The 18306-nt window shown below is 37.0% G+C and overlaps 1 protein-coding gene across 1 annotated transcript; it reads left to right on the forward strand.

Moving 5' to 3' along the window:
- The first annotated feature begins 277 nt into the window (after positions 1–277).
- Positions 278–7659, forward strand: LOC111904700 (purine permease 3). The gene is made up of 2 exons (XM_023900429.3): positions 278–1129; positions 7189–7659. Exons 1-2 carry the CDS (start codon positions 359–361, stop codon positions 7546–7548), a joined length of 1131 nt encoding a protein of 376 aa, XP_023756197.2. The 5' UTR covers positions 278–358; the 3' UTR covers positions 7549–7659.
- The last annotated feature ends 10647 nt before the right edge of the window (positions 7660–18306 follow it).

Consider the following 18306-nt stretch of genomic DNA (forward strand, 5'->3'; position numbering starts at 1 on the left):
AATATCTTAAAATCCATATAGGCCTTCTACACGAACTAATCTTTCCAAAAGCCATTTCATGTTTGTATGAATGACTCAATGTTGTTATTTCACAGCATTTCATATTGTATGATTTGTCTATAAAATATTTTAAAATTTTACCTAACGCCATTTTAGCCCAATAATCTTAGTCAAATTTTATCCTCGGATAGTATATATATATATATATATATATATATATATATATATATATATATATATATATATATATATATATATATATATATATGTTAATACACTTCATTGTGGTAGTGTTATATGTTTGCGTCCCTTTTGTCCCCTCGAACCCTTTGCCCGAAACTAATTTCAATCATTACATATGATGGAGAAGGTAACAACCACCACCACCACCACGGGCACAACCGCACCCATGGCGGCTAAAGTTAGCCCTGCGGCAAAGAAGACGCTTTTAATCTTGAATTGCATCTTGTTATCCATCGGAAACTGTGGTGGCCCATTGATTATGCGGCTCTACTTCATCCATGGCGGCAACCGCGTCTGGTTATCCTCGTTCCTGGAAACCGCCGGGTGGCCGTTCATCGTTATTGTCCTCATAATCCTCTACTTCCACCGCCGTGCAGCCGGAAAAAACGGAAACAATAAAAGAACAACGTTCATCTACATGCGTCCAAGATTGTTCTTCGCGGTAGCCTTCGTCGGTGTGATCACCGGTTTTGACGACTATCTCTACGCTTACGGCGTCGCCCGCCTCCCTGTCTCCACCTCCGCCCTCATCATTGCTTCTCAGCTAGCTTTCACGGCGTTCTTTGCTTACCTTCTCGTGAAACAAAAATTCACAGCGTATTCAGTAAACGCGGTGGTGCTTTTGACCGTTGGTGCGGGGGTGCTGGCGTTGCATACGAACAGTGACCGGCCGGAGGGGGAGACTAAGAAGCAGTATGTGATGGGGTTTGTGCTGACGGTGGCGGCGGCGGTGCTGTATGGGTTTATTCTGCCGTTGATCGAACTAACGTACAACAAGGCAAAACAGGCCATTACATATACACTGGTGTTGGAGATTCAGATGGTTATGTGTTTGTTTGCTACTATCTTTTGTATGGTTGGAATGATCATCAACAATGACTTCAAGGTACAACTCATTACAGCTTGTTTCTTCTCTCTCACACAAAACACGCACTGCCGGCTGACTCCATAAGTCAATTATTTGATTTGATTTCCTTTGATTTTCAGTTAATAATTGAACTAACGTAAATGAGGGATAGATATGAAAAAAATAGTATTATCTTTTTGAATCTTTTAATATTCTAAATTAGTTTTCTATCCATTCGACTGAAAATTTCTTTATATCTATATTTTCATATTTTGTGAAGTTGCCTTATTATTATTATTTTTTTCAAAAATGAATTTGGAAATTCCTTCGTATTTTAAGAAATATGAAAGAAATTTTGGTAAGTTGAATAATTTAATTTATGATAAAGTTTTATATTTACTTAGAGCATCTTTTTTATAGCATCTTTGATAAGAGGTTTTTTTTATAACTTATTACTATTTATTACTATTTGGTTAAGTGGACAAAATAACTAAACGCAATTGGATTGCATGGTTTTTTTTTTTGTTCATTTTTAATATATATTGAATGGTCAATATATTTTAATGAACAATCATCTCATTTTTCTTAAATAATATTTCATTTTATCCTTTTGATTTATTTGTTATTTATCTAAAATTTATGGATGAATACATATATAATATATAAATATAAATTATAGTAATATGTAAATTGTTTGTACATAAATGAATGTTTATATTAAAATATGATGTGCTTAAAAACAATTAGTTAAATGAAAGAGTTTTATATAACATTTTAGATGGATAAGAGTAAAATTAGTTACATTAAAAAAAAAAAAAAAAAAAGAGTCATAAAAAAGCCAACCATCAGTGAAACAATTACTTAGAGGTCTGTAAAAATAAAATAATGAGGTAACAATATTTTTGACCCATGATATTGGTTTAGCATTGAAGATGCTCTTATACTTAATCTTGTTTTGTTGTTGAACTATTTACAAGGTAATTTTCTATAATTAAAATAAAAAGAAATATGTGATAAAGTCTCAATATTATTTGTCAGTTTAAGGTTTAATTCAAATATTTATTTTTTAATACAAAAGTCTCGAATATTTAATTTTATACGATAATGTGATTCTTTTTTAAAAAAAAATATTAAGCATTGATTCGTTAATTTGGCAAAATATAAAATAATCATGATTCTTCTGTTAAAAAAATATAATTTATGATTAAATCATAAATTGAACCAAAATATTGAGATTTTATCGGAAATTTCTTTAAAAAAATCTTGTATTAGAATAAATAACTTATTCTATAAACTTTTTTTTTTATTTTTCAAGTGCTTTTTAAAAAATATTTAAAACTAGAAAGTATTTTTAATTGGCTTATAAAGCTATTTTTAAGAGTTTTTCTTTTAATATTTCTTAAATATATTTTTAATTAAGCATAAAAAAAAACATATTTATTCTTAGTTTTTTTTATGTCATTTTTATATTTTCAGCTAGTTATCAATTAGTTTTTAGCGAACATATTTTTTTTATCAGTTAAGATATAAGCTAACAACTAACTTTTTCAACTATAAGCTAGTTTTTTCAAACTCACCAAACATTTCCTTTATCTAATCCAACAAACCGTTTTACATCAACAAATTTCTGTAAGAGAAATGTTATATTTAGAAAAGTCTTATTACTTTGTTCTAGTTTATGTGAGTTTAACTCTCTTGTCTTTGTATTTTGAACAAAAAAATCCATTACCATATAATAACCGATAATCTATCATATTCTATTAAAAAACATAAATAACTTTTTCATCAATTGGGACACAATATCATATAATCGAGATTTTTTTATTTAAAATCAGACTAAGCACATACTCTTTCACATTGCGTAATTTAGTACCAATTGTTGGTGAAAAACTTGCATGGAGCCGAGCCCTTCTCACCTACCTGCTTTGAGGAGGGTTTGATTCGGACAAAATTGAGAATCATCTCTATAGTAACAATAAAACAAATAGAAAATTAAGATGAAAAAGTAAGATGAAATTGGAGTTATTGGTAGATTATTTTGAGCACCATTTATCTCAAATAACAAATAGATTTTTTTTTTTATTTCATACTAGGTGTGAAACTCATATATTTTAAGGGTTGAGTTAAAAAATATTAAACATTAAAATGTGAACAAAAAATATTTTTAACGTACAACTTTAAAATAAGAAAAGAAGAAACGTATTTATTGCAATTTAATATCATATATATGATATTTAATACTTTACATATATAAGTATATGATTTTAATTTTAAAAATTAAAACAAACAAAAAATTGACAAGTGGATAATACTTATTTCAAAAATACCAGAAAATAACAAGTGTCAAAACTTATGAGTGATTGAGATGTGACAAAAAATCTTCATTTATTAAAAAAGATTATATGATGGTTTATTTATCTAATCTCTCAATATGGTTTAAGATAAAACTAAAAAAAATGTTGGTCTACAGAATTTGTCAAAGTGTACATAATATTTTCATTGATTTAAAGATTAATTTATGTTTCTAGGGTTAAAACAATATTTACAGTAAGTTATATATGGAAATTACTTTGTTAACTAAACGTTAATAATTATAGTGATTCTAACCTGGTTTTTGAATGATTTTCTTTTTACCCTCCGCTAATGGGGGCAACAAAACCAGCCTTATATTAAGTAATTAAAAAACAGTTTCTAAAACGAAAATAAGTTTTTTTTATAAATAAGAAAATTATATATCGATTACGATATTTATTACCAAAAAATAAAAGTTTTTTGGAAAACAAACAAATATAGGGTAGGCATATTTGGTTTTGATATGGTGTCGGTTTTATTATATATAGAGTATAAAATTCCACACATTAACAATAAAAGTTACCATTTAAGATATTTTAAAGATGAACCTTTTAAAGAAACCTAACTATTTTGAAACAAAACTTTATATAAAGCATCAGCAATTATCAATCGCACAAAATTTGAACGATACCTATATAAGGTAGGCACATGACCTGATCATACACCAAGCACCAAATGCGGTTGATGCTCTCTAACTTTTTAGACATTGGTCAAATAAAGTATTATTTCTTTTATTGTAGGTTGGATTTGCTTGATTTACAAATGATATACGTAACAAAAGTTGTACGTTCCTGTTGCATGAAATACTAGAAATCAAATAACATATTTAAGTTCAAAATCCATATTTTTTATAACAGAACTATATACATAAGATGACAAAAATACTCAGATCCTGATAAAAATATCGAACCTGAAACTTTTTTACCTAGTAAATGGTTATCAGGTACGTGATTTTTTTCTTAAATATGTCTTAGATATGAGATTATTATGTGCTCGATATGATCTCATGTACCTAACCCGAAACCGCTTTATAGTTTTAGAAGAGTTATAATTTTATTATCAAAATATATTTGGTTTCTTAATTATATATTAATAGTATGTGTGATATATATATATATATATATATATATATATATATATATATATATATATATATATATATATATATGATATTTTTTTAATTGTAATTACTCCTTATTTCATATTATATATATATATATATATATATATATATATATATATATATATATATATATAATATGATATTTTTTTAATTGTAATTACTCCTTATTTCATAACTCTATAATATTAACCTAAAATACATAATATATACGATTATAGACAGATACTGTATTATGATAAGGATACCCAAAAACCCAATAGTACACTCGCTGTACGTGTCAGATTGGCATCAGAAGCTATAGGAAATAGGAATTCATTTCCAATATTGGTTGGACCAAATTCATCCTCATGGTTCTCATTCTCAACGTTTGACCCCACACCTTTTCTTTGATTCCAAACAAATCCCTCTTACAACTACTGGCCTTGATGTACCCCCACCTTTCTAAAGTCGATGCTAAAGTTCCTTAGTTCATTGACATTGAAATTCTCTTTATATCAAAAAGTTGCAAAAGTTTCTTTGATGATTAACATTGAAATTCTCTTTATATCAAAAAGTTAGCAAAAGTTTCTTAGATGATTAACATTGAATTTCTCTTTATGTCGAAAAGTTTTATTGGGTTGTTAGAATATACTTTTAAATTAATTTGAATATTTAATATGTCATAATTACGGAAAGATTTTTTTTCTGTCTTTCTACATAACTAGTACCTTTTATTTTTATCTATAATAACAATATTTTAATTTTTATCTATAATAAGTTAATAACCATATTCTAACATATGTTTATAAATAAAATTAAGATATGTTTTCATAGATAATAACAAGGGAAATTAAGTAATCTAATTATAATTTAATGTGTATTTGAAGAAAATAATTAAAATAATTTTTTTTTTTTTGCAAAAATAACTATTTGGTTCGAAATGGGCATTCCGTACTTAGAAAAAACATTTTTTATGACAAAAAAATACATTACGGACTGAAATTTTGGATTTTGACAAAAAAAAAACACTCTAAATTTCATGAACAAGTCCAAAATCGAATGACAATTCTGGACTTTCAAGAAAAGAATATTATTTACTTAAATCTAACAAAAAGATAAAGAAATATAGGAAATATTAATTATATGCGGTATTATTACATAAAATAAGTTGTTTAGTAATGCGAATACATTCAACCTTACATAAATATCATCATTTTCATGCATTCTCACTAATTCTTATTCATTTTTGTTTTCACGCATTGTTTTTCACTCAATTTCATTCTGACAGAATACGACTTAATAAACATTCTGACAGAATGAGAATAATAATAATAAATCTATAATAACTTTATAGATGATTTAATTAGTGAAAATGTGTGTTAATGACAATAGTTATGTAAGTTTGAACATATTTATATTATCAAACAATATATTTTTTTGTCATTCTCATAGAATAGCACTGTCCAAACGTACTAAGACGGGTTTTCCTTTTCGTGGCCTTATTGAGTGGTTTTCACCGTGGTCTTGAGAAATGAGGTTTTTATTGTGGAACTAAGTTGTTTTAAAAGATGTTTCATATAAAGTGACACATTATAAAACATGCATGAAAAATCAACAAATATATATAGATTTCGTGTCTGATGTTTTTGGTTTTCTTGCGTCCGATGTTGTGAAACTCCTTAGCCGAATCCAATTGGTCATGCATAGTAATGTTATTGGGTTATGTATAGTAATTTTATGACACCCACAATCTATGGATGCAGCTTCTGAAAAAATTAGCTTTATCATTCAAAGGAAAATTAACTACGCAACTTGTTATCTATTTATCTATCACCATTATATATAACATTTACTGATATTATTATGAAAAAGAAGAAACTAAAAGAAAAAGAGTAATAAATATTTAAGAAAAAGTTACTTTTTCTTGGTGACACTGTTATGTTTTCTTTATACATGCATGATACTATGAGCGTTTAGCTTTTAGCCTAAACAAAACGCTCCAAAATCAAAAGCTACATGGAGTAGCTTTCAACTAAACGCTCCAAAATCAAAAGTTAACCGCTACCAGCTAGTTTTGTCGAACACGCCCTATGTATTTAGAATTTGATAACCATTATAGCCCAATACTTAGTTATTATTATATTGGTAAACATTCTAAGTACGTTTTCATTACGAGAAAAAATTATTAGTATGTCGTTATTATAAATAAAAAAGTAGAAATCATCATCCACATCGATAGTGCCTGTATCATTTTTATATTGATATTTTACACTTTATTTTGTTACATATTTTCTACTTATATAAATTGTGTATTTTCTACTTATATAAATTGTGTATGCCTATATGGTAATACATGCATAACAGTATAGATTGTGTATGCTTGTATGGTAATACATGCATAACAGTGAAAGTGATACTTTTTTTTGAACGAAAATAGACGATTTATTGAAAATAATGAAAGTTATTGCTCTAACTATTTCTAAGAAAATAAGAAATCATAATGATGATTTCATCCTAAGGTTGTAATGCATGGGATGTAACATTTCACCATTTTGGCATTTTCTTTTGTACTATTTGATATGACAAAATGTTGCTTTTATATAAAAATTAAGGATTTGTTTAACTTTAATCATGTTCTTTGTAGGTGATTCCGAGGGAGGCAAGAGATTTTGATTTAGGGGAAACCAAGTATTACATAATAATGTGTTTTAGTGCATTAATCTGGCAATGTTTCTTCTTGGGGGCCATAGGAGTGATCTTTTGTGCATCATCGTTATTATCAGGGATCATAATTGCTGTTCTTCTTCCGGTGACAGAGGTATTAGCTGTTGTCTTTTACAAAGAGAAGTTTCAAGCCGAAAAAGGTGTTGCACTCGTTTTGTCTTTATGGGGATTTGCTTCTTACTTCTATGGAGAGTATAAGTTTATGAAAAAATCCAAAGATAACACACAATCTACTCAACAATCAATGGAGTTGGCACAAGCTAATTACTCTTCAGTATAATCTTACCATTGTATGTGCTTTAAATTGAATTTAATGTTGGATTTCAAATTAGCCAAAACATTTTATGTCTTAAAAATAGTTATAAAGTGCGAAAATTTGAGATTTTTCGAAGATATCTTATAAAAATAGAATCCAAATCTCGTTTCCATTTTAATTTTGTTGAATATTCTATAATATATGATATATATTTGTCATGTTAGTATCAGTTTGCGCAAATTACACATCCCTTCCTTAGACTAATACTAAATTGGTTGTTATAGTCTATTAACTTTTGCAATGATAGATAAAAGACAAAATTGCAATAATTGTCTTTATGATTTGTAAAATTATATGGTTTTGGTCTAAAAAAATTTGGTGATGTATTGGTGCTCCAATATACCTTATATGATTTTGGTCATTATGGTTGGTATTTTGTATGATTTTGGTCCATACCCCACATGAAATGACAAATATGTCATTTATTACTTCTTTTTAAAACTTTTATTATTTTGATTAAAAATAAAAAAATAAAAAAAATATCACCCACCCTCTCTCTCTCTCTCTCTCTCTATATATATATATATATATATATATATATATATATATATATATATATATATATATCTGTCTATCTATCTATCTATCCTGGACACTATTCTCTTACACCATCTCCTACTGATGAACTTTGTGAAGATGAACTTCAAATTCTTCCCTACCGAATATCGGTTTAGGGACAAGCTAGTTGGAAGGGTAATGGAGAGAAAACTAAACCAAACTAAACCAAAATCAATAATAAAACTCAAACTGATTTCCGAAAAATCAAAGTGGTGGCTCCGATGAAATCTAAGGAAGGAAGAAGTGGGAACAAGATAGGGAACCAGATCGGAGTTTGCATCTGGTGGTGGCTAACGATTCAATGGTTGTGAAGTGGGAAATTAAACATGTTTGCATCTTCACCACCACCTGAATCGATTTTTATGTGTGAAACCCGAACCCAAAAATCATTTTTTTCGGATTTGATTAACTGCCCTTTACCACCACCTGGATCGATTTCTGTGTATGAAACTCGAACCAAAACATACAAAAAGATACAAATTCCAAACAGAAAAAGAGGGGAGAAGGAGGCTGAGAGGAGATGCAATTGACTTTGATGATATTTTTTTCCCCAATCCAGACCTAAATGTGTGTGTCACACCCCGACCGAGACGGCGGAATACGTTGGGTTGTGTGACTTAGTTCATGGATCACAAAGCAAATTGAATATACATCACAAGTCATAACAATAACAACATAGCAGTTACATTCCCCTTTAAGGTTTGAATACAAGGTTCATAATAATAATAAATTCATAAATTTTCCTTAACAGATAGGCTGATATCACAAAAACTTAGATAAAACTAGGTTGCTTGAAATCCATGACTAATCTTCCGACTGAAAGCTTGTTTGCTGATATCCTGAGAATACATGTAGTTTTGAGGGTCAACACAAGGTTGGTGAGAGTTTACAGGTTTTTTGCTAACGACAGTAATGATACTTTTTTTTTAAGTTCGAAAGTATCTTTTTCCTAGTTAAAACCATGTTTGAAAATGTTTTATAAAAGAATATTATAAGTAAATTCATACTTAAAATGTTTGATAGCCAAAGAAATCATAAGTAAATCCATACTTAAAGTGTTTGATAACAGAGAAATAATTAATAAATACATACTTAAAATATATGATAACAAATAAATAATGACTAAATCCATACTTAAAATTTTTGGTAATCAGAGTAATCATGAGTAAATCCATACTCAAAATGTTTGGTAATGAGAGAGATCATGAGTAAATCCATACTTTAAATGTTTGGTAATCAGAGAAATCATGAGTAAATCCATACTCAAACAGTTTGGTAATCCGAGTAATCATGAGTAAATCCATACTCAAAATGTTTGGTAATCATAGAAATCATGAGTAAATCCATACTCAAAATGTTTGGTAATCAGAGAAATCGAATTCGTGGTTTCTAGATAATGAGACCTAGTTAATGCTTATAGTGAGTCCTATAACCTAGCTATGTAACTGAAGTACCTCATACAACGCTTCAATGGATGTAGTAGAAATGAATATGATATTTATCACCCGCTTCGATTTATCAGTAGAGGTTGTAGCTAGCAATCACAGGTGGGGGTGTCAAGCCATATAGATCTATACATATGTATCTCAGCTCCGAAGATTAACGGTTATAGTGGTGTGGGTCTTCTATGTATTTTTGCACTTAGGTAATGAATAATGTCTCACTCATAAGGCCCTTAACTAAGGTTTATCATGAAAAGTCGAGTATGTTCGAGAAGAAAATTCATAAAAGAGTATAATACTCGCTCAAATAAATGGGAAATCGCTTGGTAGTGTACACAAGTACATAAATGATTTCAAAATATGAGTTTAATAACTTACGTATATATGTATATATATATATATATATATATACACACACACACACACACACACTCATATATATGTATGACTGATGTGAACTTGAAATACTACAAAGGTGGTAACTTTTTATTACATAAGTTTTATAATATATGTTGTCATAAAATCATAATAGTTTTGTAGTAGAATAATATGTTGTCTTGACTAGTTGCATTATTCAAAAGAAACTTGTAACATCCCAAGTTCAGGAGTGCAAATTCAGGGTTCCAAGTGTAAGTATGAAAGGGGAACTCGGCGAGTCCATGGGTGGACTCGGCAAGTAGGGTCGCGACTCTAGTCGCGTGTTAAGTGGCCAACTCGGCGAGTCGGAGGCTGGACTTGGCGAGTAGGCGCTGAGTGGAGAAAACCCTAATTTCGAAGGATGAGCCCTATATAAAGGACATTATACCCTATCCCCAGCCTCTTTATCCTCTCTTGAAGTCCAAAAAACCTAAGACACAATTGTGAGGGATTTGAGTGCATTTGAACCTTGGAGAAGAGATTTTGGAGGAGATCTTGGAGAGTTAGGAGGCTTGGTGCAAGGGGCTTTGCTAAGATTCGGATTTCTCTTCTGTTGGGGCTTCATTTTGAGGAATTACTTCGTTTTTTGGGCTGTTATTCATCTAGAATCATCATTTTGGAGTGTGTGGAAATTTTGGCTTATAGTATTTCGAGTTTGAAGGTTAGATCTGAGGTTGCTACCTCAGATCTGGAATGGAGAAGGTCTAGAGTGCATTAAAGTACCTGTTCTTGAGTGTTTGGTGAAGCCATCTTATACCAAACCCTAGCCCTAGAGTGTAAAATGCCTAGATCTCTTTGGATTCACGTAAAGTTTGCCACTTTACGTGATGGATGGGTTGTAGAAGGGTAGATTATGTGATGGATGGGTTAAGATCTAGAGGCACTCGGCGAGTCGCAAAGGTGTACTCGGCGAGTTGCTTGAAGATGGACTGGAACTCGGCGAGTTGGAAGAACAAATCGGCGAGTAGGTTGAATATAGCTTTGGACTCGGTGTGTCTGTTCTTAGACTCGGCGAGTCTGGTCGTGAGGTCCAAACTTCTTCTGGTTGAGCCATGAATCAGTGAATCAAGGGAGGACTCGGTGAGTTGAGTGCGAGGGGACTCAGAGTCATGGGACTCGGCGAGTCTCGTCGTGGATTGGGGAAGTTCTGAGCATGAGGACTCGGTGAGTCATCGGGTTGACTCGGTGAGTAGAGTTAGTCAGGAAGGTTGACTTTGACCAAGGGTTGACCAGTTGACTTCCAGGGGCATTTTGGTAATTGTTGGCTTTTGTTTGAGTTCAGTGTTAGTGTTGGCTAGTGGTGGAGATCGTATCAGTGGTCGGAGCATTTTGGTCTTATCTTTCAGTCGGCAGTTGCGAGGTGAGTTATCCTCACTATATTAACAGGGTCTAAGGCACCAAGGCCGGCCCTTTATCGGATTGAGATCCGGGTATTTGTTGTTATGTTATTGCTTTGATATGTTTGCATCCTGGTAGCTAGGATGTTATATGTTAGAGACCTGGTTAAGGTCGGTATCCTGTTATGTAGGATGATGCTATGCTAGAGACCGGTTAGGTCGGTATCCTGGTTAGGATGATGATATGTTATGTGATCTGCTAGATCGGCTTGTTGACTGTGATTTGTTATATGATTGTATGTTTATGCGCACATGGTTGTTTGGACTGGGGTTGGGTTGAGGCGGGTCCTGCTTTATGCTGTAGGCCAAGATACCCAAGGCGGACCGGTTGTCCTGAAGGCCCAACGAGCGGTCCGGATAGGCTGTAGGCCCCAAGAGGGCGGACCAGACGTGCCGAGGATCTAAGAGTGGACCAGGCCGACTGAAGGCCCGGTGCGGGCGTACCAGTCATACTGTAGACTCAGAGAGTGGACCAGGTATATTAAAGGACCGGAGCGGGCGGACCAATCACACTGTAGACTCGATGTATATGGCTAGACTCGGAGGGTGGACCAGGTGGACTGTTGGCCGATGCGGCGGACCAGTCACACAGTAGACTCAAACTGCATGGCTGTTCTGTGTTCTGTTATGATATGGCATGTTATGCGTGTATGGTATAGATGGTTGGTATTTTGGGGGTATCTCACTAAGCTTTCGGGCTTACAGTTGTGGTTTAATGTTTTTCAGGTTCTTCAGGAGACCGAGGCAAGGAAAAGGCGTGATCGTACTACTCCTCATGGTTATGTTTTATGATGTGATTCTGGGAAAACTCTGATAGTAATTGTATTAAAAACCTTTTTGTAATAACATTAAGAAATTGGGTATTTTTTGAAAAGTTAAAATTGGTTGAAATTTTATGGTCGTTACAAGTTGGTATCAGAGCCTTGGTTTAAGTGAATTGGAGGAATATTCGTGTGAATCCAGTCTCAAATCGAGAAGGGTTTTCAAAAGAGAATTTAAAATGGTTTTCAAAATGAGTAAAGGAGGACGCGGAGGTACGATCAGCCGGAGCCAGTAAGTAACCCCAAAATACCATACATGATATTTGTTTTGAGCTTTGATAGAACAACATGCTAGTACTAGGCTAGGGATCTTCAAGATTTTATGATAATGTTGCCTGATTTATGATGCCTGTTAGCCTAGGGTTTCCTTTGTGGGAGATTTCCAGTGTTCCTCTAGGAGTGAGGGTTGAGTGCTTGTTATGTATGTTTTTCACTAGGGTGTTGTGGTAGTACTTAATACAAATATGGGTAGGTGTGGAAGGTAGTATGGGCCCGTACTACTGAAAGCACAGGACCCATACGCGTATCAGGGAAACCATGACCTCTAAGGTTGGGTTGGGAGTTGGTTCCCGGGATAGTGGGAAGTATCTGAGATCTTGTGGTGTTTTTCAGTATGGAGGTTCCGAGGCATGCTGGGAGTGGATCCGGGTTAGGATCGGGAGCAGGAGAGAGAGTTTAGGGTGGGTCGGTACCGCCCGAGGTTATTGGTCAGATGAGCACATGCGAGTTGGATACGAGGATTTGTGAGATCCTGCATGATGAAGTTGTTGCGTTGTTCCGGGCTGGGTTGCCGGAACTGTTTGGGTCGATCAAGACCGCCATGGTTGAATATTTTGATGAGCGCTATGCGGCCCTCACAGAGACGGCTGCCGCGGCGGCTACAGCGGCTGTAGCAGCGGCAGGGGGAGGAGCTGGTTGGGGTTTTCAATATCGGGACTTCGATAATATGAAGCCTCCTACCTTCGACGGGGTTCAGGACCCGATTGTTGCTATGAGATGGTTGTCGGATGTGGAGGGGTGTTTCTTCACGTGTTCGTGCCCTGCTAATCAGAGGGCGAGGTGTGCTCTGAACCTGTTAAGGCTTAGGGCGAAGGATTGGTGGAGATTGACCACGGGGTTGTATTCGGATGCGCAGAGAGCTGCAGTTTCATGGGATCAATTCTGAGAGATGTTCATCACTCGTTATGTTCTGCAGGTTGAGAGGGAGAGATTGGCTCAGGAGTTCCTTGAGCTGGAGCAGGATTCGGAGTCGGTGACGGAGATCACCAGGATGTTCACTGAGAGGGAGATGTTTTGCCCTGAGTTCGCTTCGGAGCAGGCTCAGATGTCCCGATATCTGAGTATGCTCAAGAGGGATATCAGACAGTTTGTGTCTACACAGAGGTGCGAGACCTTGTTGGAGTTGCAGGAGGCCGCCAGGTGGCGTGAGTTGGAGATTGAGTTGTAGTTGCGAGAGCAGAGGCAGGCTCCGGTGCAGTCGCAGCCAGCGCCGAAACGGTCTAAGACCGTTGATTCTAGATTGGGAGATCAGAGCAGCCACACTTGTGGGAAGTGTGGGAAGGGTCACACCGGAGTTTGTAGGTCCAGTGGTGCATGCCGCAAGTGCGGAAAGGAGGGGCACTATGCTAGGGATTGTCGGCAGGCAGCCCCGGGTTGGGATTTGAGGATTTGTTATCATTGTCATCAGGTTGGGCACTTGAGGGTCAACTGTCCACAGCTTGCTGTAGGATCGGTGTAGGCTCCAGCACCGGCCAGTTTGAGGATCACGAGTGGAGGTCAGGGTGTAGCGGAGCCCCCAAGGGCTCAGGGTCGTGCTTTTCAGCTTACAGCGGAGGAGGTCAGGGTAGTGTCGGATGCAGCTGCGGGTATGTTTCTTTCTTTATGTCTTGTTATTTTTTGATTTTGTGGAGTATTGTTTAGTCTCGCTGTGTGGTTTTCGGTATTGTATTCGTTGTTCCTTGAGGGTTGGGGTATGGTTATGGATTTAGTGTTGGAAATTTCATCGGTTGTCATTCATGAGGATTATTAGTGAGAATCTGGCATTTGGTCTGAATGTCGGGCAACATCTGCAGTCTAAGGAATGGTTAGCTGTAGGTCGGGTTTCTTTCAGGCTGAGATGATCTGTTCTGATATGTGATTTTGGGAAGGTTGCTCGTTCTAGTGGGAATCAGTTCGCGTGTAAGTGTTTGTGTTGTGTAGGGTTGTTGAGGGAGGTCAGTGATGGCGATCGTTGGTTGATAGTCAGTGCGCTAAGTGAGGGAGAATTGGAGAATTCTCCGGAAGATCGATGAACACGAGAGGTTGTTTAGCTGCTTGCGATTCAGCGGTGTTTTTGTCAGCCAAGAGCGTAGGCTGGTATAAGTAAGTGGCAGGCATGCGGGGCGGGATACGGACCTAGGGTGATTGATTGTGGAAGGCCTGGGATCGGATCAGGATTGAGTATGTAGGATGGAGATAGAGTTCGGAACCCCAAGAGGGCTAGAACAGTACGCATGGGAGAGTTTCCCGGAGGGATAACTTGGAATGATGAATGCTAGTTGAGCGGTCCGGATAGACTGAATGTCGGTAGGTGTACCAGTCAGGCCGAAGGCTCAGAGAATGGTCCAGCCAGACTGAAGGCCCTGGAGGGCGGTCCAGATCGGCTGAAGGTTCTGAGAGTGGTCCAGATTGGCTGAAGGCCTGGTAAGACGGTCCAGTCATGCTGGAGACTCTGCATGTGTTGTTAGATCTGTTCAAGGATATGGAATGAGTATGTCGCGATGTGATAGCATCAGAAGGTCTGGCCCCGGATATTTATCATAAGTAGTGGAGGTAGTGCATGGACTCGAGAGTCCCTGCGAGCGGATTCAGAGTATGTGTGGTGCATGGGATGGCGGTTAGCTATAAGGACATGGTGTAGTATTGGGTGAGCATCGTGGCCCTTATGGTAGTGTCAAGGCAGCCAAGTGGTTTTCCTTGGAGTGTTCCAATTATGGTCATTGAGCGGCGGTTTGCGACAGTAGTATGGAATCACATCCGGTTTGGATGCCTGCCGAGGTCACGGAAGAAATTTCGAGGGTGTAGAGCCAAGAGGCTCGGAAGGAATACAGGGATGGAGTCTTGGATTCCCAGCTTGATTTTGATCAAGGATTTGTGTATGTAGTGGTAATTCATCCTGGGGGGATGTTTGGAGGTGTCGTCAGTGCATCGGGTTTTCCCAACCTGAGGATGTTAGAACCAGTCCGGAAAGGGTATGAGATTGCGGAGGAGAACTCATGGGAGTTGCTCTGAGACTAAAGGATGTGTCCATCTATCAACCTGGAGTGGATAGAGTTGGACTCAGATCAGGATTTCGGTGGTTCATGGTTATTTCTAGCTCGTATGGGTCGAGTGATTGTCGTGATTTGGAGCGAGTGATGTATCATGGAGTGATACTCAATAATAAGTGTGGATGAGGCCGGTAGCCAGCTTGCAGCGGTGGTCGGAACACCGCGAGAAGAAAAATTGGGTTTTGGGTTTCGGTGGTTGTGCCTTGAGGAATCTGGTCTAGTTAATGCCAGGTGGTGCATTGTGGGAGTAGTTCTGGAGTTGAGTTGTCGCAGGCTTCAAGGATGAAGCCTAATTTAAGTGGGGGAGAATTGTAACATCCCAAGTTCAGGAGTGCAAATTCAAGGTTCCAAGCGTAAGTATGAAAGGGGAACTCGGCGAGTCCATGGGTGGACTCGGCGAGTAGGGTTGCGACTCTAGTCGCGTGTTAAGTGGCCAACTCGGCAAGTCGGAGGCTGGACTCGGCGAGTAGGCACTGAGTAGAGAAAACCCTAATTTCGGAGGATGAGCCCTATATAAAGGACATTATACCCTCTCCCTAGCCTCTTTACCCTCTCTTGAAGTCCAGAAAACCCTAAGACGCGATTGTGAGGGATTTGAGTGCATTTGAACCTTGGAGAAGAGATTTTGGAGGAGATCTTGTAGAGTTAGGAGGCTTGGTGCAAGGGGCTTTGCTAAGATTCAGATTTCTCTTCTGTTGGGGCTTCATTTTGAGGAATTACTTCGTTTTTTGGGCTGTTATTCATCTAGAATCATCATTTTGGAGTGTGTGGAAAGTTTGGCTTGTGGTATTTCGAGTTTGAAGGTTAGATCTGAGGTTGCTACCTCAGATCTGGAATGGAGAAGGTCTAGAGTGCATTAAAGTCCCTGTTCTTGAGTGTTTGGTGAAGCCATCTTGTCCCAAACCCTAGCCCTAGAGTGTAAAATGCCTAGATCTCTTTGGATTCACGTAAAGTTTGCCACTTTATGTGATATATGGGTTGTAGAAGGGTAGATTATGTGATGGATGGGTTAAGATCTAGAGGCACTCGGCAAGTCGCAAAGGTGTACTCGGCGAGTTGCTTGAAGATGGACTGGAACTCCGCGAGTTGGAAGAACAACTCGGCGAGTAGGTTGAAGATAGCCTTGGACTCGGCGAGTCTATTCTTAGACTCAGCGAGTCTGGTCGTGAGGTCCAAACTTCTTCTGGTTGAGCCATGAATCAGTGAATCAAGGGAGGACTCGGTGAGTTGAGTGCGCGGGGACTCAGAGTCATGGGACACGGGGAGTTTCGGGGTGACTTGGCGAGTTGAGTCATGGATTGGGGAAGTTCTGAGCATGAGGACTCGGCGAGTCATCGGGTTGACTCGGTGAGTAGAGTTAGTCAGGAAGGTTGACTTTGACCAAGGGTTGACCAGTTGACTTCCAGGGGCATTTTGGTAATTGTTGGCTTTTGTTTGAGTTCAGTGTTGGTGTTGGCTAGTGGTGGAGATCGTATCAGTGGTCGGAGCATTTTGGTCTTATCTTTCAGTCGGCAGTTGTGAGGTGAGTTATCCTCACTATATTAACAGGGTCTAAGGCACCAAGGCCGGCCCTTTATCGGATTGAGATCCGGGTATTTGTTGTTATGTTATTGCTTTGATATGTTTGCATCCTGGTAGCTAGGATGTTATATGTTAGAGACCTGGTTAAGGTCGGTATCCTGTTATGTAGGATGATGCTATGCTAGAGACCGGTTAGGTCGGTATCCTGGTTAGGATGATGATATGTTATGTGATCTGCTAGATCGGCTTGTTGACTGTGATTTGTTATATGATTGTATGTTTATGCGCACATGGTTGTTTGGACTGGGGTTGGGTTGAGGCGGGTCCTGCTTTATGCTGTAGGCCAAGATACCCAAGGCGGACCGGTTGTCCTGAAGGCCCAACGAGCGGTCCGGATAGGCTGTAGGCCCCAAGAGGGCGGACCAGACGTGCCGAGGATCTAAGAGTGGACCAGGCCGACTGAAGGCCCGGTGCGGGCGTACCAGTCATACTGTAGACTCAGAGAGTGGACCAGGTAGATTAAAGGACCGGAGCGGGCGGACCAATCACACTGCAGACTCGATGTATATGGCTAGACTCGGAGGGTGGACCAGGTGGACTGTTGGCCGATGCGGCGGACCAGTCACACAGTAGACTCAAACTGCATGGCTGTTCTGTGTTCTGTTATGATATGGCATGTTATGCGTGTATGGTATAGATGGTTGGTATTTTGGGGGTATCTCAGTAAGCTTTCGGGCTTACAGTTGTGGTTTAATGTTTTTCAGGTTCTTCAGGAGACCGAGGCAAGGAAAAGGCGTGATCGTACTACTCCTCATGGTTATGTTTTATGATGTGATTCTGGGAAAACTCTGATAGTAATTGTATTAAAAACCTTTTTGTAATAACATTAAGAAAATGGGTTGTTTTTGAAAAGTTAAAATTGGTTGAAATTTTATGGTCTTTACAAAACTATAACATATATACATAGAACATACTTATCACTAGTTTATCTGTAAATGAAGTATTATTTAAGAAAATAATATTTATAAACTAATTTTGAAATCGGTAAGTCTTTTTCATGATCAACAAATATATAGCACATGTATTCTCCTCCAAAGCGTAAAATATGAAAAAGGGGCCGTAAACACTCACATTTGTAGCGTGAACGAGGCTCGTGGTGTGAAACTTGTCGTGAAAGTTGTTACGTAATGTTCCTTGCTCTTAAAATGAACCACCGGGTATATTTAAATTACCTAATAAAACCAAGAGGGTAGTTTTG

This window comes from Lactuca sativa, chromosome 1, assembly GCF_002870075.4.
Source record: "Lactuca sativa cultivar Salinas chromosome 1, Lsat_Salinas_v11, whole genome shotgun sequence".
NCBI classification, from domain to species: Eukaryota; Viridiplantae; Streptophyta; class Magnoliopsida; order Asterales; family Asteraceae; genus Lactuca; species Lactuca sativa.